This window comes from Microtus ochrogaster, chromosome 1 (genome assembly GCF_000317375.1).
Source record: "Microtus ochrogaster isolate Prairie Vole_2 chromosome 1, MicOch1.0, whole genome shotgun sequence".
Taxonomy (NCBI): domain Eukaryota; kingdom Metazoa; phylum Chordata; class Mammalia; order Rodentia; family Cricetidae; genus Microtus; species Microtus ochrogaster.
Window position 1 is genome coordinate 104,924,681 of NC_022009.1, and position 22,311 is coordinate 104,946,991.

Genomic DNA, 22,311 nt, shown 5'->3' on the forward strand with positions numbered 1-22,311 from the left:
AATCATCATACTGGAGGAGGGAACTGTGATGTGTTGGAGGCAATAGAAGAGATGGTGGTGGTGGAGATGATGGGGTGGCTGTGGTTGTGTCAATGGTAATAGAAACAAGTGGCTGTGATGGTCATGGTAGCAATGATACTGGTGGCTGTAATAATGATGGTGGTGATAGTGGTGGTGGTATTGGCTATATGGTGGAGATGATGGTAGTGCTGGGTGTGATTGTGGTGCTGATGGTGGTGGTGATGGTGATGGCAGTGGTGGGGATGGTAGTGGTGAACATTGCTGCGGTGGTGGTGGTGGCTGTCATAGCTATGGTGGTACTAGTGATGATGGTGGTGTTGATGATGGTGGCAAAGATAGTGAGAGTCGTGATGATGACAGAGATGATGGTGGTGGTGGTGGGGATGGTGGTAGGGCTTCTAGTGGTGTTGTTGATCATGGGACACTGATGCTGATGCAGATGGTGATGATGGTGTTGCTCACAGTCTTTTTGGAAACGTGAACTTTATGGAGTAATTGTCACTTGAAAAAATTCATCACTTGAGAAAACCAATTTGAATTGTATAAAAATATCACTTTTAGTGTCAAGCTATATATACAGACCAGTAAATTGGAAATAGATGCAGACATATTTAAAGCCACCAACTCCATGCTTTAATGTCAAGCAACATTTATAAATATTCCTGGCAGGAGCATGCATCTGTGGTTTGGGGGATATTATCATTTGAGACTTCAGATAATAAACCAGTGAACAAATGCATACAAGGAAAAGTAGTTATATTTTTTTATCCTTCACATATATGCCAATACTTTGGATTATGATTTTCTTGCAAAGATTATTAAGAATCTGACTTTATCTAAGGGCATTTAGTGTTGGCCTTGGTGGTCTAGATATCCTATATTCTCGATCACACAGAGACTAAGGACAGTGGGCTCACAAGTTCAAGGCCTGCCTTGGCTATAGAGAGAGATGACTACCAACCAGAGCGACTTGGTGAAAAGGTGTCTCAAGATTTAAAAAAAAAATGGAAGAGCACTTGGAAGATAGCTCCATGGAAGAGCACTTGGAAGATAGCTCCATGGAAGAGCACTTGCCTAGCATGCCCAAGGTCATAGAAAGAAAGGGAGAGAGAGGGAAGAGGGGGGATGTTACCCCCAGGGTGATGTGCTCCCCTGTAAACCTGGCACCTGAAGCAGGATCACGGATTTCAGGCTAGCCTGGGCAACATAGCAAGATCCTGTGTTAGCAATTTAAACAGAGAGACAAAGCGTGCTATTTTAAACATTTTAAGCTAATCAGCTCTACCTAAGGGTGTTGTCACACAGATTCTGGGGTTGGTTTTGTTCTCTGGGTTTGACACCTGATCTTTGTGTCCTCACTTGCATGACAAGACCTCCAAGGAGCATTTATGTTAGCTGATTGGTGACTCATTTCTGGGCTGTGAGTCCATTTAGCCCCAAGCCCATGTGATTAATGAGCCTCCTAAGCGCCTTATAAACGTGTTCAGGTTATTCCAGAACATCAGCTCTTTGTCCTCATCTTCCTTTCACAAATGACAACCCCACACCCACAGAATCATAAGATGAGCATTTATAAAAGAATAGACTTTTGAAAACCTCTTTCAAGGGGGAGCTATTTTTGAGCTATAGATCAAATATTGCTTGGGTGGAATCCAAGCCAGAAGAGCCTTTTTTGTACGATTTTTTTTTATGACTCTAAAGAGACATCTGCCTGATTCAAAGTCAAGCCACTACCTCAGCTACCTGCGTGTGTGGATCATTTGAGAGATGTTTTCAGCACGGAATTATAGATTTAATATTCTTTAGCCCTGACTGAATAATCTGAATTTAATCAGATTGTTCAAATATTTCAGCTCCTGGATTTGGCTACCATTCTTCTAGAACACTAGCCATACAAAATTAATAGGAGTTTGCTTTTCAGTTCAGGTCAATGATGTTTTACACCTGCCCCGAAAAGATATTTGACAAATAGTTTCCACCTTCCTGGTCTATGGATTAATTCTTCAATTAACTAGTGTCTAATGTTATGGTGTAGCGACTCTAACAATATGGCAGACAGTACTAAAGGAGTAGGAGAAATCAAACAGGATTGATGTTCTTTTACTTGGTAAGAGGCAATGGCTGGAAGGTTCTGAAGTGAACCCTGGTTTCCATAGCTCTCAATCCCAGCAATTCCTGGGTTGCTAATGCTTTTATTTTACTAACCAATAGACCCAAATACCCCAGAATAAAGTTCAATACAGCTACCTATCCAGTGTCCCTTAGTGATGCCATCATTGCTGAGGGTGAATATGGTCGTACTTTGTGTTCTCCGAGAGCCTGCCATGGTTTCTATGCATTGTCTCATTGAATCCCCCAGGAACATGATTGGTAGGTAGTTCCACTTACAAACAAGGAAACTGGGCAGGGAAGATGGCAAAAGCTCCTGCCAGTCAAGCCTGTTGCTCTGAGTTCTTGCCCAGGGGTCCCACAGTGAAAGGGGAGAATCAGCTCCGGGAAGTTGTTCTTTGACCCCCAGGAATGCACACAAAGACACAACTACACAATGACAGAATTTTACAGCTAAATTTAATGAGTGAGGAAACTAAGGTTTGTAGGTATTGAGCTGCCCAAGAACATCCCAGTAGCATCAGAGTCCAGTGGTGACCGCTGGAGGATGCTTTGCACAGTTTGCATACTTTGTTTTAGCTTGGAGAACTCATAAATAAACATCCTGACCTTTGCCCCCAACTGAAGTAACAGCTTCAGGAGGAAAGACCTTTGGAAGTGGTTATGATTGGGTCAGGGTCCTTATACAGGGTCCTAGAGAAGATGCTGGAACCTTCCATCAGGTGAGGCTAATGTGAAAGGATATGGATGATAAGGAAGTGGTGCTTTGTTAAGGTCACCTGCACGGACCAGGACACATGTGATAAGGGAGAAGTGTCAGTCAGGGCAGTTTCCCCTAGAATCAAGATGGGACTGCAGCCTGGTGATCATAGTCAAACTGCAAATGTAATATAATAGCGTATAGCGTACCCCACATCACAGCTTAGTCTGGCCCAGCGTGTGTGCTCAGAACACTCACACTAGCCTACCTTCAAGATGGAATCATACTGGAGGAGGAACAGCTTAGTCTGGCCCAGCGTGTGTGCTCAGAACACTCACACTAGCCTACCTTCAAGAAAAGTCATTTAACACACACAAAGCCTATGTTATCATAAAGTATTCAGTACACCATATAACTTAGTGGATACTCTATTAAAAGTTCAACACAAGGGTCCTACAGGGCTCCACCATTACCTTGCATTCAGTTAGTGCACGCTAAGGTCATTCCTGTGTGGACACACAGTAGCTTCACACTACTGTAAAGTCAGAAAATTAAAATTATAAGTCAAATCACTGTAAACGACACCATCAGTTATTAAAAGGCAGAATTATATCATAAAGAACCAGTCATTTGGCATCTGCTTGTCTTTGGTTTATCCAAGTTTGTGAAAAAGTGATTTTTGCATAAAGGCTTTGCGGCTTGGGCAGATTGGATTTGACCAGCTCCACCTGAGGTCTGTGGAAAGGTCAGCAAGCAGCTGAGGGCACACCCAGAAAATGAGTGAATCGCTTTCAAATTCTACAATCACTCTTCTCTCTTGAAGCAACAAAACGAAATTGTTCCCAGGTCAAGAGAAGAATGAGGTTGGGGAGATTGCCCAGTGGATAAGAGCAGTTGCTTTGCAAGCATGAGAACTTTTGTTAGAACCCCCAGCACTCCTATAAAAGGTCAGATGCGGCCCCATGCACGCTTGCAACCCTAGTGCTATGGCAGGTAGACAAGAGGCTCATCAATTTTGCTGGCCACCACCCTGGGTTCAGTGAGAGACTGCTTCAAGCGAGCGAGGCAGTGGTAGAACATGGTATCCCTCTTGACCTCTGTACTCACACAGAGAGGTAGTACACAGTCATATGTAAGCCCAACGCACAAACGCTCGCGCACACACACACGTGCATGCGTGCACACACACATACACGAACAACACATACACACATGCACAACACATACACACATACACATACTAAATCACCCTCTACCTTAATTTCTGAGGCAGGGTCTCTTACTGAACCTGGAGCTCACCAATTCAGCTGGGCAGACTAGCCAATGAGCTTCAGGGATCTGCCTCTGCCTCCCAGCTCTGAGATTGCAGAAGCCTGTGGCTGTGCTGATCTTATTTGTACCTGAGTCCTGAGGATTAAGTACAATCCTCCTGTCTCCACAGCAAGAACTCTACCAACTGCTGTCTCCCTAGCCCCAAAATAAAAATTTTTAAGTTTTTTTTAATTAGAAAGCTTTGTTAGGAGGATTTATTATAAATCATGTTTATGTGTGGTTATCATCAAAAAAATGAAAGGGAGAAAATAAGAATGCAACAATGATGTATTTGTATGAAGACAATAATTTACAAAGTTTTGTGTGAGTACACAACCAACTGTAGTCATATCTCACAACTAGTTATAAAGAGAAAAGCCCATAATAGCTGATTTCAATACCGTAGAGTTTAAGAATGTTCAGTGCAAGGACAGAACAGAGGCCAAGCGCGGAATGAAAAGGGGAGAAATACCTCATCTTAGTTTAGTGTTGGAGAACGAGAAGCCGTGTAAGCCACATTTTAAATGACTACTGATTGTACAGGCCGTACCATGAATTCTGCGTCAAGACAGAACTTGTGATCTGGCCTCTTATATGATCACTAGGAGCGGACACTTTAAAAAAAAAAAAAAACTTCACAAGAAAGTATCTCTCTTCACTAGGTATAAGTTCATGAGAGCAACTGGGGGGCTGAAGGAGAGATAGTTCAGCTGTTAGAGCACTTGCTGCTCCTGCAGAGGACCAGAACTCAGGCGACTCAGAGCAGCCCCTGACTCCAGCTCTGGGGAATCCAACGCCCTCTTTTGGCATCGGCGGGCACTGGAAGTCTGTGTAAATACATGCACGCAGACACACATGCTCATCAATAACATAAAAACAAATCTTCAAAACGTGAACCACGGAACCTTAATGCCCACTGTCTCTAACTGGTAGCAGGTAGAGTGAGAAATAACCCATAAATATTTGAATAAAAATCAAAGTGTTATATCATAATCAAAGAGTTTAATAACTGGATTGGATTTCTTGGCTTTCATTTTTACACTGGTTTGTGTTCCTTTTTGTTTTTCTGCAATGATCTCTCTCTCCCTCTGCCCTGCTTCTAGCGGTGTCTGGGAGCTATCCTCCACTTGGTGTGTAGAGGGCGCTGTTGTAAAGAAAATGTCCCGGTTAAAGGCCCTGATAAGAATCTAGGCCAGTTTCCTGCTGCCTCTGTTGCCATGGAGACCACACTCCAGTGAAGGGCGATGGATTCCGTGGGCGCGATTTGGAAATGTGTAACAGCAGACGCCTTTACTGCCTTTGTTTCAATCTTTGCCCTTGCAAAGCAACTCAGGCCGGAAGCCGCGCTGAGGAAGTCCATGTTTGTCTGCCCGATTTTGTTTCCTCTGTACACATCTGTCTCCCGAGGGGAGTGCGCTGGCATGATGAGTCAATGCGGAAGACGTGAATTCATAGCTGGAAAAAGAAATGCGCTTTCCTCCAGCCAAAGAAACAATTCAAATTCTTCTAAAGAAAAAAATGTTTTATTAGATGCTTCTTTAGACTGTTACTATATGCGGTAACTACTCGGGCCTGTCAATAGTTTCATCATCCGAAATGTCTGAGACACACATGCCAGGGTATAGGTTTCTGTTGGTTAAAAAACAAAAAACATATTTTCCTGCCGATTGGCAGTCAAGAGCCTGCGCTTGAATTGTGCTTGAACTGGCCTGCATTCTATTGATCTTCTGTTCCATCCTAGGCTGCCTTCTTCATCTATAGATTGGGGTTCTAACCACCACAGAGTAATTGAGGGTTCCCAACATGCTGTGAGGAGAGAGGTTGATTTGGGTTCACAGTCTGGGAGGGTTCAGTGCACAGGTGATTGCTTTTGGGTATTTGACAAGGCTGGGTCGGTCATGATGGAATGGAGGGGGATGCAAAGCCGTGACCAGGAAACCAAAGAGAAGAGGGGAGGAGCTGAGGGTGCACTGTGCCCTAGGCACCTAAGGACCTGCCACCAGGTGGGTGATGTCCACTAGCAGCTCTACTAGCTCCTGATAACACCATGCTGGGAGGTTGTACTGGCTGGCTTTATGTCAACTTGACACAAGCTATTGCCATTGGAGAAAAGAGAACCTCAAATAAGAAATACCTCCATAAAACAGGACTACAGGAAAAATCTGTAGGCAGTTTTCTTATTTGATGATTGATGTGGGAAGGCACAGTCAATTGTGGGTGGTGCCATCCCTAGGCTGATGGTCCTGGGTTCTATAAGAAAGCAGGCTGAGCAAGCCATCGGAGCAAGCCAGTGAGCAGCTCCCCTCCAGGGACTCTGCATCATCTCCTGCCTCCGGGTTCCTGCCCTCTGTGAGTTCCTGCCCTCACTGCTTTTGATAATGAGCTGTTATACGGAACTGTGAGAAAAATAAACCCTTTCCTCCCCAAGTTGTTTTTCGTTGTGGTGTTCCATCCCAACAATAGTGACCCCGACTAGGTCAGAGGCGATTTCAGCTCAGGTTATAGCAGCTGCCTAGCAATGGTCACTCTGTCTCCTTCACTGTGGGGAGGCCTGAAGGTGGAGCTGGAGCTCAGGATGGGGCCCTTGCCTATGGTGCATGGGACTCTGGGTCAGCCCACTGCACTTTCCCAAACAGCAGCAAGGGCAAGCGCTCTTGATGCTACAGCGCACACAAAACCCTTCAACTTTTCTATCTCCATCATTTAATTATCGGGTACAAGACATTAGCAGCAACGCAGAAACTGATAAGAAAAGTTAATTAACTCCTCCAAGTTTCTTATAACAATTAAGCTCCAAACCTTAATTTGCTTTCTGTTGCTATGGTGAAACATTGACCGAAGCCAGTCTGGAGAGGGAAGGGCTTGTTTAATCTTCCAACTCCTAGCTCCCTTCCATCCTCAAGAAGCAGAGGCAGGAACTCAAGGGGGGAGCTGAGGCAGAGGCTATAGAAGGATGCTTTCTACTAGCTTAGCCCCTGGTTACTCAGCCTGCTTTCTTATACACCCCGGGACCCCCTCTTCCAGGGGTGTGCAAGCCCTCCCACATCAATTGTCAATAATGAAAACACAACATAGAGTTACCTACCACCAGACAGGCCAGTCTGATGGAGGTGTTTCCTCGGTTGAGCCTCCTCTTCCCAGATGACTCACTTGTGTCAAGTAACAAAAAAAAAAAAAAAGTAGCTAAAGTTCATTAAGGATTTGTTTCCTATTCGTGGTCTCAAGATATCAAGTCCTTCAAATGATTGAGGAGATAAATGAGGCACAAAAGAGTTTCAGAGCTGAGTGGCAGAGCCAGGATCAGTCATAACCCAGGTGATCAGCAGTGCTGTGCTTTTGGGGAACGTGCCAGAGCAGACATGGATGTAGGACCAAAGAGGGCACCACCAAGGGACCCTGTTCTGCCCAGACTGGATGTGAATTCTTTATAAACAAGTTCATTTCAGGACAACTGAGAGAAGGCAGAGCAATCCAGACACAACGCCTCAGCCCTTCGGCAAAAATCACTAGAAAATCGTGTGGGTGTCTTTTGGTGACTTATCGATTCACAAGCACACTGTGTTGCAAGTTGAGTCCATAGATCTATAAACCGGAAAAGGACAGAGAAAAAATGGGGACGCACATTTCTGAGGCTATCAAATAAGTGACCAATAAGCATTTATTGAATGATGACAACAGCTTCAGAACAAGTGTGTAACCCTTTGGTTTGGAGGGGATGGGGAAGGTCGGGCATGAACCTTCAACTGGACCTTGGTCCATAGAAGGGACTTAGACCAAGCCTATATGAAAGTGGACTCAAAATAGGGGCGTGTTTTATGGAAAAGAAAGCATACAAGTAGGAAAGAATAAGCCCCTTTTCAGAGAATAGAATCAGGTGACACACATTCATTTTAGAGCACAAACTGTCCATCCATCCACCCAGCCATCCAACCATCTAACAGTGTTTATCACTCAACAGACTGGTTATGACTGGAGACACTGGTAGGTGGAGCTGGAGACAGATGTGAGGACATCTGGAATGCCAGCTCCAAAAGACAGAGTTTCTCTTGATGATAAGTCATTGATGGCTTCTGAGCTACAGAAAGAGAATTTGAAATTTTCCTATGGAAATGGCAGATGGACAAAATTAAACAGAATGGATTGCAGAGAAAGGGGCAGGGAATCAGACTTCTACAAGGACCTTCTTCCAAGGTCCCTGGAGGAGGTCCCTGGGCTCTGGGCAGACAGGATGATGGCGGCTCTAGGGAGATGGGTTGGGGATGCCTGAGATTTGGAGATATTGTAGGGAATCAACACACAGCTACAGTAAGAATGGGAAGAACAGATATAGACATCCCAGCTCTTGGAGAGCTGGTGTGGGTAAGCAGGAAGGCTTGGACAGGAGTTATTCAGTCTGCGTATGTCTCCTTCCTCAAGACCTCTCTTACATCTGCCCCATCTTGATAGATCCTTCTGACCACAACTGAGTAGAGATTTTTGGAGCAGATGAGGAACATATTCCTGATTCCTGGCAGCATGAAGCATGCACTTTATCCTCAAATGTAACTTATATTTTAAAACTGGCAACCAAGATGAGTTTTGAGTACAACTAAGTTTTAAAGTGATCAACACTTTATAGATATAAGATCAGATTATCACGCAAAAATCGTTTAACATTTCTCTACTTTCTTTAACTCCTTCATGCCAGAATGCTCAGAAAGACCTCAAGGAAAATTCCCACCCTGCATTTTCCCAGAGAAAAAGGGCTCTAAGCTCCCTCTGTTGCTCTTCTCTGATGAATGGACTACATTACAATGGTCTAAACGCATCTGTTTTCCCCCATCCACCTTTCTTTTAATCTAAACCTTTTTTGTTCTCAGCTGTTCTATCAATTTCATCTATGGAGCTTGCTGCCATTTTCCAATGAGATGCTGTGAGCAGGGGAGGCAAAATGACGTTCAGCAGAAAACCCCCAGCATGTCAGACAGTTCAACACTTTCATTGATTCCACTCACTGAAGCTTGGGCGGTAAATGAGGACATATTACTTGACACTGGAATGACTTTTTCCTGTGTCTTTTCTGCTGCGCGATGACAGATAATTTCTTTAGCAATCGCTGCGTTCTTTTCATATTCTTGGAATCCTGGTGTTGGAAGGAACATCAAAAAGTTCGCTGTGTTTCATCTCCCACTTGCCAACAGAATCGTGCTTAAACCATCCAAGATGGATCCCTTGCTGTCTGATGTGCTCTCTGAGGTTCAGACTGGGAGAAGGGTCATCGGCAGGATGCTAGGAGCACTCTTAGACCACGCCATAGTCCTGCTGCTTAGCTCCCCGCCTCGCAAAACCCTGCAGAAACAGTTGAGCGTGGTTGAATAGTCACCTGATACCCTGTAATGAAAATGGTAGAATACACAGAAAAAGAAGGAGTATTTCCTTTAGAAAACAACATTTTTGATCTCGAAGAAATTTTGTGTATGTGCTTTATGAGTGCATTTTGTGCGCATTTGTGTGTATAGGTACATGTTTGTTGAGACCAAGAGAGTACCCTTCAGTTCTGTTTCTCCTTGAGCACCACAACCATGTTCTCAAGGTCATCAGTGAGGCTCTGCATGTTTCCGTTTCCCCGATATTGATTTGGCTTATAAATTCTACTATACCTGCCTCCTTAAAGCAAAAATGAACAAACAGAAACCATGGGTTCTGGAGAGTAAACTTGGGTCCTATTCTTGGGTATTGAGTATATTATAGGCTGAAATAAATATCCCCAGGCCCAACTAGGAATATATATATTTGAATCAGAACTTGACACACTGTAGGCCCATCATTAAAGTTTCAGAAAATAAACTGGTACGTAGATATTGCTATTGGAACATGGTTGCCAGGGGAGTCAGTGGCTAATAGTTCTCCCCTGCTCATTCTTTGAGTTCTATGTTGTAGTTGGTTTGTGTTATTTTGGGACTGCTTCTCACTGTGTAGCCCAGGCTGGTCTCAAACTCACAATCTTCTTGCAGTGCTGGTACTGTAGGTGTGTCCCGACACTCCTGGCTGCTGAAACCTGTGACCTGCGACTGTCCCCACATGTCCCTAGAGGGGTGTGCGAGTACTGCATGCACACTGCTCTGGAAGAAACAGTTCTAAAATCAAGTTCAGGGATCTCAGTCCTCTCCACCCTTTGAACGTGGGTACACTTTAACACACTAAACTATTTGGAGTTCAGAACAAAGGACTCTGTTCACACTGAATAAACTGGTTGTGACCTTTGGACACAGGACCTCCGATGGCACAAGTTCCATCCACCACCTACTTTTTAAGGACACACCCACTCTTGGGGCTAGTGTCCCGTTTTACTTGAGGGAGAGCCCACGCCTAATTCATTTTTGTATGTTTGTGCCATGAACTAGCTTACATCCACCAACCACTCATTAGAAACTTGTGCATCTTGAAGAGCTATGCCTCATGCATGCGTGACTAGATGTCATCAATACCCAACGAGAAAGCTGGGATGCCGAGATGAGTGAGGACACATCCTGCCATCCAAAGGTTTCTTTAGAAAGAAAGTAGACATCCGGTCATTCTCATACCATGCTTGTGATGAAATCCTTGGGTTAGCCCTCCTCTTAAATGACCCATGCCCTCAAACTTTAGATGGCAGACAAAGCACTTATGGCCCTGGATACATCTGATTCATACTTAATGTTGATCGTCAAACCATTGGAGAAATCTCCTCTAAAAAAACTGCAGCCAGTTTTTATGGAAAGGAGACATCGTGAGAGACCCTCGGTAGCCCACAAGCCATTGCCCCCGGGGCTGCAGAGAATGCTCTCGCTCCCAACTTGCAGCTCTGAGTCCCACGCTTGTGAGACATGACACAGCAGCACTGCCAAAGGCTGACCAAGACACAAAGCCCCAGAGGCACCCGTGGCTGGTCGGCGGGTGAGAGAGATGCTGACCGTAACCACAGGGCTTTAGCATCTCGCCTGCCACATGTGTTTTTCTTTGACACCTAAGTACCCAGAGGAAAATGCCACTCAAAAGGCTGTTTTGCACAGCTCTTCCCTGGTGAGTTTTCTTGTCAACTGGATACACCTAGTAAGAGGGATCTCCAGTTGAAGAACTGCCTCTATCAGCTTGGGGTGTGGGCGTGACAGTGTGGCATTTTCTGGACTGATATTTGACACACTAGGACCCAGCCCACCATGGGTAGTGCCATCCCTTAGGTGGGCTTGGGTTATAACAAAGGTAGCTAACAAGAGCCCGGGAGCAATCATGTACACAGTGTTCCTCCGCGGTCTCTTTCAGTTCCTGCCTCCAGGCTCCTGCCTTCCCTTGATGATAAACTATAACCTGCAAGCCAAATAAAGCCTTTCTCCCTCCACCTTGCTTTTGGGCAGTGTTTTCCTGCTGCAGAGAAGTGGGGCAGTGTCACCTTGTGATTGACCCACAGGGTGAGAGAAAATTGGGAATGCATAGGATTGAGCAGCCTTCCAGCATCAGCATAACCCATGCTACGAACAAATCACTGTAGAAGCATCTTCAAGCTTGTGAATGAGTCATCCCAACCGCAATTCACTGCGAGTGACATTTACCTTAAAGTTCTCCTTTGGGAATAGACTGCATGAGGTCCTTTTGTTTTTCAGACAGAATGTCACTGTGGTATTCAGACTGGCCTTGAAGTCCACCTGGTGGTCCCCTCTCCTCAGCCTCCTCTGTCTTTAGATGATAGAAACATGCAACCATGTCTAAAGTTTTCTTTCACCTGAAAACGAGAAGGTGGGAGGGAGGGGTCATGATGGCTCCAGGTTATAATCCCAGCACTAGGGAGGCTGAGGCAGGAGGATGGACAGTTCAAGGCTAGCTCTAGGCTCGCAGTGGTGTCAAACAAAGAAGGGCGAGAGACACAACTCAGTGGCTGAGTGTCAATCTAATGTGTACAAATTCTGGGCTTGATCCCCACTATTGAAGATTAATTGGGGGTAGAGTACCGAGAGAAAGACGTAGCGTTTCTTTAACGTCTATATCTGAACTTCATCAAAACCTCCTTTTTTCCAGTTCTTCCTCTTATAAGGCTTTCAGTTTTATCTCAACTAGAGGTGGACTGGGTCTACAGGTTATTCCAATATACCATTTTTTCTTAGATTATTGTGAGACTATAACGCCATCAGTTACGAACAAAACCCTATCTGCTGTGAAAGCCACGCGGTGTGCATTGGCCCTCGCTGGTGTTGGAACTCCCATTCAGAACTTTGGGGGGCGGGGGTGTCCCTGCTCTGAATAGCTGGATCCCTGGTGTTATGGAAACAAAGAACTCTTGCCTCATAGCCTGTTGGTGTGTGCAGTCATAAACGTGACAGTTACTGGGGCTCGTCGCCTTCTCTGCCTTCCTGCAGACCTGAGACTAACACAGTAACGCGTTCCTTACTGATAACAGATGCCCGAGCCAAGCCTTTGAAATCCCCTTGTTGATTCCATTAGACGAAAATGGCTTTATGTGGTGGTCTGGGGAGGGGGGGGCGACTGCTGTTGTGTGGACCCCTGGCTGAGTACCATGCTTTTCTCTTGTAGGTGATGTGCCTTCAGGACTTTTTTGGTGACGATGACATTTTTATTGCATGTGGACCAGAGAAGTTCCGTTACCAGGATGATTTCTTGCTAGATGAAAGTGGTAAGGAAAAAAAAAAAGTTCAAAACCCGGGGAAATTTGAGGCAGCTTTCCAAAATGAACTGCACCGGGCCAAGATTATGTCAACTCCAAAGCCACCAAATCAGTTTCAGATCCTCTCCTTGCCTTGTCTTTCCTATATCTTGCATTTCTTTGATTTTTTTTTAAAATATAGAAAACAGATGAAATGATAATTGAAAAGGTTAATCCATTTGGAAGAATACATTCCTAATGGCTAATTTATAGCCGTTTAATAACCAGGCTGATGCCTTTCCGAGAATCGCGGTGTGGATTTCGATACTTTTAATTATTTATTTGCCTAAAAAAAATTTATGACGGATGGATTTGCAATCATAAAATTACCAAGTGTGCTCCCAGACTCAGCTTTCATGTGGCTTCCTCTGATTCCTGAGAAAATGGTTTGCACTGGGTCCCTGAAGTACATTGGAATTTATATGTCATTAACATCTGTGAAGTGTCAACATGGTTGCTTCCTTCCCTTAATGAACTAAATGTGACCCTTGGTGATTAATAAGGGGAAGGGTTACTGATAGATAGAAAAATGGATGGAAAAGGCTATGATTTTCAGAATGATTTCCTTTCGTGAGGCCTGGGGAGTCACCTCAGAATCTTACAGTGTCACTGGTAAAACAACTGCCAAGGACATCCTGCCAGGGTAATTTCACTTCTGATTTAACTAAGGAACTATGACATCATTACTGACACTTCGAATTCTATCTAGTTTGAGAAATTTTTGGAAGTCATAAGTGAATTTATGGCTACATTGGCAGAATGGGTGGACGGTCTTGAAGTGCATAAGGTAACGGCCAGTGCTGGCCCGGCCCGGCTGCACCTGAAAACTTCATTTCATGCTCATCTGGGACCACGTATGTCTGCTGTCGTGATGGGCCACATGTAGACATTTTCTCAATGACAGATGCCACCCACAGTGGAGTCTCGTGACTATACAGTGCTTAGGCATGCACAGCCTTCTTCTTTATTAACTTGTTTATACGATGTTTCCCCCATAGGCCACCCGAACATGCAGGTCACAGCACATACCCTTATCGTTAAGCAGCACAGACATGTCCGTAGATAACATCAATGATACGCACCTAAACATTCACGAATCCATGACTTAGGGAATGAGGGCAAGGAGAACTGGCCACCAGCATGAAAACTTCAAGCAGAGCTGGCATGAATGTGCCAACAACAAGATTTATTTCCCTGCAAGGCTCTCACTGGAGGATTACTTTGGCATCTCTTTCTCTAAATATATACCATCTTCCTAATGGATACACATGTCCTCCCGGGGCAAGGATTTATGGAAAAGTCTCATTCAGAAGACATGCTCAGGGAGGACAGTGCCCCACCTTGTTTAAGGACAAAGCAGCTTTGCCATTTTGTGGAACAAGCAAACATTTCCAGCCAGGGCACCCAGCTGACAGCAAGGGTTTTGAGAAAAATAAATGGCCTTGACTTTCAATGTAAAGAAAATCGCTGCCTTTGATAGGACGTTCTGGGACACCAGATGTGTTCTGCGGGGAAAGCCCACTTGCTGCTTTGAGAGTGAGAACAGCCTGTCCGCCTGGCCCGGAGTACAGCTCACTTCCAAATCAGCAGAGCTGGCCATTGGTGTGCAAGGCCTCCCTACCCTTTATCTAGTCCTAGGCTGACTTCAGGCCGCCACTCCCACCTGGCCCATCTTGGGAAGCCACACAGCTGGCTGGTCCATTGCTACTGATGTGGTGAGATAGGCTGCCAGCCCGAAGCTTCAACCACCCACCACCACTGGCAGACAGACTTTCTGCGAAGTATATCAGAAAACTGCCGGGGGTCGGGGGATAGCTTACCAATTTCCCTCATTATCAAAATGCATGTGGAGGTGTAGCTCAGTGAGAGGGTGCTCCCTTGCTCCCCCCCCAGCCTTGCTAGAGACACAAGTGGGTGCTGGAGAGACAGCTCATCTGTTAAAGGCACTGGATGCTTTAGCAATAAACCTGGGTTGGACTCCAGGCAGCCACGGGGTGGCTGACGACTGTCTGTAACTTTAGTTCTGAAAAACCCAATACCTTTCTCTGTCCTCCAGGGGGCACCAGGGACATGCATGGTGTATAAACATACATGTAGGCAAAGCACACATGTACATAAGATAAAATAAAATAAAACAAAAGTGAAAGTATTTTAAAAGAAGACACAAGTGCATGTACACATACACACACGTACACACATACACAACACACACACTAGTCATCTTTTGACATTTAGCCTTTTGAGAGAGCTCTACATTTTGTTGCGTTCCTCACTTCCTTTCTCCCAATAAATATGCCCTACTCAATTCTCTGTGTGAAATACATTTACTGTGAAACTTGTCCTCCCCCATTCTAGAAGAAACACGTGGGCACAGGAGGGGGAAGGAGAGTCTACTAAAGAAAAAAAAAATCTAAATTGAGGTTTTACTTCCTTGGATGAACTTAACCAGTCTAAATTCGCACGTTGACAACTGCAATTTTCCTGATGCTTGAACAGCGTGTTCTGGGCTAATGTATTAAAATGTGAGTCTTTTTATAAATGCTCTGAGTGTGTTTTAACCCAGCTCATCTCTTCTTAACTAAGCTGTATTCGAACATTGATGCTGTATATATGAAGTTCCATAGTAAACTTCCTTAAAGGTGACATCTGCAGAATTAATATTTTTCCTAGTGCAGAGGCACACTTGATTTAATGGTGTCAGGAAGTGGCCTTGTGTAACAAGGAAGGCAACGCTTTTTATCTTATCTTTAGAAATGAACCCAGCCACTAGTATTCCTAGAATTAGGAAGGATGCATCCCCCCCCCCCCAAGAATCACTAGCAATCTCCCAAAGACATTACCCCGGGGCTTTCCAATGGATATTTCTGGAGCAGATATATATTTTCCAGGGCCACATGGGAGCGGGATCAGCATCAGAAATGAAAGACCATAAATACTCCTTCCCATCTTCATGTGCTACATGGGGTTCCTTCCTTGTTCTGATTCAGAATGTAGCCATTTTAGCAGGGTGTCATCCATCAAGAGAGTTTCGGCACCTTCCAATGGCGGCCAGAGTGCATATATAGAGGCCAGCAGAGGCTGGCAGAGCCGTCCTTTGTGGAACCTGCTGTCTGATGTAGAATGAGGGACCAGAGTGAAGGAATATGCCAAGTTGGAGACAGGAAGCTCAACACAGTGTGGCTTAGACCCCAGTGGCAAACTAGTGAGCGTGGCACTTACTGCCATTCGGAAGTGGGAGGGTTTGCTTGAATACTGCCTGCCTTGCCCACATCAACTCCTTGCTGATGAACCTGGTCTAGATGTCACCTTTTCGTCCAGTCCCTCATCCTCCAAGCCTATGTCCCCACCCTTCATGGCTTCTTCTACAACTTATAATCATTATATAGTCTTGTCATGGGTGGTTCACCACTGTCCAGCCAACAGCTTACTTGAAAGCCTAAATCTCTCTTACTTTTCTGAGATCTTGAAACTTGGGCAAGGAAATCATTTTTTTGAAGCTTATATACTTTTTGCCTCTTGTAGTTCATTAGTTTCTTAAGGCTGCTGTATAAATGACCACAAACTAGACAGCTAGGGCAACAGGAACTACTAGAAAAGATCTTGAATATTACCACAAAAATATGGAAAATGCCTTTACTAATTCTTTACAAATTTCATATAAGTACTCAATGTATTTTAACCAAGATTTACAAATTCCTGGATTTTCCCACTCATATCTCCCAACTTCACATTTTCTTGTTTTGTGGGGTTTTTTTTAAAGATAAAAGTGAAAAATGTTTGAAGTGGTGGATAAGCTAATTACCCTGACTTGATCACTCTGCATTGTGTATTGAAACATCACATTATATCCCAGAAATATGTTCAATATTATGTACCAACTATAAATAAACATTTCAAATACCAGGGTGAGGGGAAAGCCCAGAGACTTACTGTGTTGCAGCGATTGAGGCAGAATGTTCAAAATGAAGTCGTGGGTAGAGAACTGTCTGGAGTACAGGCAGAATCGTCCCCTCCCTCTTCCATAATGGCTGCTGTTGGCAGAGGCAATCTTGCATTCCTTGCCTTGCTGGGAACATCCCTCCAAGCTGCCTCCTCCATCCCCATGACTCAGTATGTTTATCCCATTTCCCTCTTCCAAGAAGGTCACCAGTTGTTAGATAAAGATCTCTCCTCATCTCTTGAACATCTTCAAAGACCTTTTCTCCAAACGACTTCATGTTCACAAGTATCAGAAGTTGGGACTTAAACAGGGATTTCTGGGGGACAACTATCTCTGCACACAGTGGAAATTGTACAAGCCATCCAGATTTTAGTTGAACCAAATTTATTTCCTCTAATTTTTATAATTACTGGAAGGGCACTGAGTGATTATGTGTGGACCCTGTTCCTACAGTGCCCACAGAGGTCAGAAGAGGGCATCGGATCCCCTAGACTTGTGGTTACAGATGGTTGTGAGCCACCACGTGGGGGCTGGGAATTGAACCCAGGTCCTCTGCATTAGCAGCAAGTGCTCTTAGCCACTGAGCCATCTTGCCAGGCCCCTGAGTTTCTCTTGATCCACTGTCCTTGGCTTTGGGCAATGATATCAATAGTCTGGTTGCAGAGTTGCTAATGGCAGAGCTGTCGATGGTCTGCCCTTCATCCGATGGGCTAAAGAAATGCTCTCAGGGGTTTTCACACCACGGTGTTGAGGGTCCCCTTGAAACCTTTCGTCTAAGCTGTGTACGAGTGCTTTCACAGGCACAGGAGCCTGTGTGTCTCCTTGACTGAACTCCCAGTCCAAGAGATGCTGATGCAGAGCTGATAGCCAATAATCTCTACTGAAAGCCCATTGGCTCCCTGCAGGTAGGGGCTTGTCCACTGGTCGTCACAGGGTTCTGCTTTGGGATCTGTGTGCTTTAGCAGAGCTAGAAATGTCCATCTGACCACACCAAGGAGTCTATCCTATCTAAGAAAGTAAAATTGAATGGCTATATACAAGAGTCTGTGCTGTTATGATTTGAATGGAAAAAGAAAGAAAGCCAGGAAAAGCCGGCTCCCAGGCAGACTGCTCGTGTAGGCCAGTAATAGGTCAGTTTCATGGGCCACGTGTGAGAATTGCTTTTCCTTACCTGCAGGCTTAATGTCAGATGTGTGATTTGGTCCATTCCCTGTGTGGACTGAGGGGTCTATATTTCAAGTCTTCTTGTTAAAGTAAGAGAGATGAAACAAAGCTGTATTTATATTTGTGTGTACACATGAACCTACAAATCTGTATAGGCATAAACAGCACAAAACTGAAGAAGAGAATAGATAGTTAAGCTTTGGTAGCTGTATAGTGTTCTACTTTTTTTTTTAAGTGTGTGTAGGCATTTTGTTTGTCTATTTATGTATGTGCCACATGGATGCAGTACCTGTGGGGACCAGAAGAGGGCATCAGATCCCCTGGAACTGCAGTTACAGATGCTTGTGAACAGTCATGGGGGTGCTGGGAATTGAACTCCAGTCCTCTGCAAGAGCAGTCAGTGCTCTTAACTGCTGAGCCATCTCTGCAGTTCTATTATATTTCTCTTGAGATAAGGTCTCACTATTTCTGTCAGACTAGCCATGTCTCACTATAAATCTCCCGTTGGCCTTCAACCTGAGATCCTTCTACCTCAACCTCCAGAATGCTGTGAGGCACAGACTTGAAACTTGTCAGATTATGAAAGCTGAGACCTCTCTAAGAACTCTGAAGTGTGATGCATGCACGCACACATGCGTAGTGTCCTACCAGCAGGACCTGAGTCTAACTTTCCCAGGCATAACCATCTGGGATACAGTGTTCTTCCTGGGTATGAACATCTTTCCAGAAGGGACATTCCTTCAGCTTCACATGGGAAGACTCCCGTAGTGTGGGGTACCCAACTGCTCCACCCTGGATCTGGTGATGACCGGAAGCCACAGTTAGTGAAAACACTGAGAAAAAAAAAATAAAGTTTAGATAAAGACCAGACCTCCCTGTAAAGTGGTTTGAAACCACTGCTTTCAAAATTCACTATGACTTTCATTCATTCATTCATTCATTCATTCATTCATTCAATAAACTCTTCCACTCATAGATGCACTGTGCAGCAGGAAGTGTGCCAGGAACAACAACTGTAGGTAGCGAGCCATCTTATATGATGTCTCGTATTAACCTTGAACATCGCACACATTTAAAGGGACCAGAGGCTTTTCGGCATTGAACTATGACCCAGAGTATTAAATATTTCTGCTGCTCCTCGTGGGTTTTTTACCTTTGGGAGAGCTATAATGTTAAAATGATTAATGGTTCACAGCAGACCAATAGCTCTCCGTCGCTTTAATTGGGTTATGAGGCTGGTTCACAGCAAGTCTTGTGGGCAGATTTCTCCCAGATGTACGATTTGACTGTTTCAGAAGTTATTTCTAGGAATGAATAGGCCAACAAAAATTGTCTTCTGAGAGGGGCATGTCAAATCTGGCATGCTTAATTCTTCATTTTCCATTGCGTTTGTTTCGGTTTGAAGATCTCAGCCTGACATTTAAAGTGGAGGGTGGGGCCATTTGTCTGAGTTCTGAGTAAAGGACACAAAAGCTGGTGGGCTCTTTGCCTTTTGTCAATTAAATTTTATTTTCTTTTTATTTTGTTTTTATTTTGTGATTTTTGGATTGCTTTCCTTGTCTTGCTTTATATGGTTACCTATTTGTTTTACATAGAGACGGAGAAAGAAAACATGAAGTTGGGTGGGTGGAGGATGAGAGAGGATCTGGAAGGAGGTGGGGCTGGGGAAGAAGTGGGATTAAAATTAAGAGAAAACTGTTTCTATAAAAAGAATCTAAAAGGAAACAGCAAGGAAGTGCTGAAGACTTTCTTGACCACAAACACCCCTACTGTGAGTAGAGATGGAAATCTTCCTGGAGCTCAGTGGTGTGCAGATTTGATTGACTGCTATGCCATGGAGCTGAATGGGGGGGGGTCCTGTGCATTGGAGACAGAGGCTAAGCCAGGCACAGGCTGGTCCACTTGTTGCCATGAGAACAATTTCCACACCAGAGATGCAGGCACTAGGCAGCATGTACCATCACTGCTTATTAAAAGCAACTTTCTCTTTTGCCTTTTGGGGTGCTTCAGGGACTTCAGCAGAGAGAGTCCAGCCTGCTTCCCTAATGTGCCTTTGACATTTGGTGTCTTCCACCTTTGGCTTTATTTCCTAAAATGCTCACTTCCCTTGGGCCTCAGATGATCCTCTTGGAAGGGATCTAATGAGCTTGACGCAGACTCAGATCCATCAAATCACTCATTCATCTCATGTCCCATCCAACAGGCCAACAATGTAAAAACCCACCCACGTCTGCCATTCTGTTCATGCAGAAGCCCCACCTAGTGCTTTCTGTCTCCCACTAACCCTTATGACAAAGAAGGAGATCATTGCCTCTGTTTTAGAATGATGGGGTTCCCATCACAGCTGTCTGAAAACTCTCCCACATAGGGCTGGGTAGCATTCTAGCACGTGCAAGGCTTCATCTATCACACACCAAACAAAAGACTATATTAAAAAGGAAAGTCTTTCTTGAAGATTCTGCTCTCTCTAAGGGCTTACGCCTTTGACAGCCTTGAAGTGGATGATAGGCCCAAACACTGTATGTGTCTCTAGGTACTTTGAAATTTCTGGAAGATGACTCAGCTCAGAGTTCACTTTGGGATCTAGTTTTTACTTCCTTGGGGTCTGGGTGAAACTTATTTTATGTGTGTGTCTGAGAGTCAGCACACATGTGCAGGTCTCCACTGGGGTCAGAAGAGGGTGCGAGATCCCTTGGAGCTAGACTTCCAGGCAGCTGTGAGCCCCTGAAAAATGTGCTGGATACTGAACTCAGGTCCCAAGAACAGCAAAGGCTCTGAATCACTGAGCCATCTCTCCGTTCCTGAAGCTTTCACTTTGAATCCCTTCATATTTGTGACTGGTTCCCTCACCAGCCACATGCTTAATATTCCAATAAATAATGTCAGTTTTCTGACCACTGTGCTGAAGATTCTTTTTCCCCTCCTTTCTCCTTGATCTGTCTCTCTGGCATGTTCCATTTCTGATGACCTCCCTCCTTGAAATTTCTTGAACTCTGTGGTGTTCTGCAGCCTGATCTTCTACATTTCTTATTGCTCCTGGGCTCCTTCCAGTTTTGCGCTTTGCCATATATCCTTAGTGGCTGTTCCCCGAGACTCATTCTGCATCCCTTTTTTTTCTACTTAATTACTCCATTCCTGGCCAAGTTCATCTACTTTAATGGCTTCAGCAATGATGGTGATGGCCCACAATGATGGTGACAAATGGCAGCCAGATGGTAAGCAATAAGCAGAACCTTTTGAAGTATCTGTAATTTTCCCCATTTTACAATTAAGGAAATTAAGGCTTAGAGATGATAAATAATTTGTCTGAGGCCACACAGCTAGCTAATATAGAAGGCAGAGTTCAAACCTAAGGCTGTCTACGTTTGACAATGATTTTTTAACTTCTAAATTCACTGACCGCCTCCCCGTCTACACGTCTAGCCTTGACCCTGCATATGAGCTACGCAGCCATATAACCAGCTTTCTGGTTGGACACATCTGTGATTATTCCACAGCCACAGAAACTTTGGCCTGGCCCACGCATGAACTCATCCCCTGGTGGTCAGCTCGTCAGATTGCATCGCCCTCCTGGTTTCCAGGGTGAGTCCCTGGCCTCTGGACTCTCTGTAACAGAGGCCGGAGCACCAGAACCCAGGTCGTGAGCGGTCTGTCAGTACCTCTGAGGCCCACTCTCTAATGCCAAGTCCTTGTCTGATCAGCAGTGTCTCCTGCCTGGGCTGTGGCAAGGGTGCATGAACTTGCTTTCTTAGGTCCAATGATTCCATGACCTTATTTGGACAGACTGACTCTCCTGAGTTTTTGTTTTGCTTTGCTTTGCTTTGTTTAAAGATCACTCCACACCCAGATTCCTTAGCAAGCTAGTGAAGGTGGTCCTACCTTCCCCCACTCAGCCCCATCCAGCTGCTGCCATCACTGTAGAACCCCGTTTTCCAGCCCAAGGGATATTTGCTGCTTTCCTTAGCACCACTTCTCAAACTTCTCCACCTTAGTCCATGCTGTCCCACACACCTGAGGCTTTCTTCTTCCTTCTCACCCCACCCAAACCCCTCTTGTCCTTTGACAAAAGTCACATGTTTTATAAAGCTTTACCTTGTCTCAACCCCTGAGTTCTTATTTTCTCAGTTCTTTGTTCCATTTTTTTTTTTAAATTGTGACATTGTGGTAGTTCTGCCTCAGACCACAGGCCTTTCTAAAAACAATGAATGCAGTTTATATTGATCACACTAACGTTTCAGATAACACACTACAGCGATGCCTTCTAAATCAAATCAGAGAAGTTAAGTAAGGGCCCAAGGTCATTATATTTCTATGTTTCAAATACCTAGCTATTTATATTTTCCTAAGATCTGTGTGTGTGTGTGTGTGTGTGTGTGTGTGTGTGTGTGTGTG

At 44.6% G+C, this 22,311-nt stretch overlaps 1 protein-coding gene across 6 annotated transcripts in view; it reads left to right on the forward strand.

Annotated features, from left to right (window-relative positions):
• Positions 1–22,311, forward strand: part of Dclk1 (doublecortin like kinase 1) — a 278,154-nt gene that overhangs the window by 112,941 nt on the left and 142,902 nt on the right. For all 6 annotated transcript variants that reach the window (XM_005343997.2, XM_026778638.1, XM_013348343.2 and 3 more), the window contains exon 4: positions 12,686–12,785. In XM_005343997.2, the coding sequence (XP_005344054.1) occupies positions 12,686–12,785 (100 nt within the window). The remainder of the gene's footprint in view (positions 1–12,685; positions 12,786–22,311) is intronic.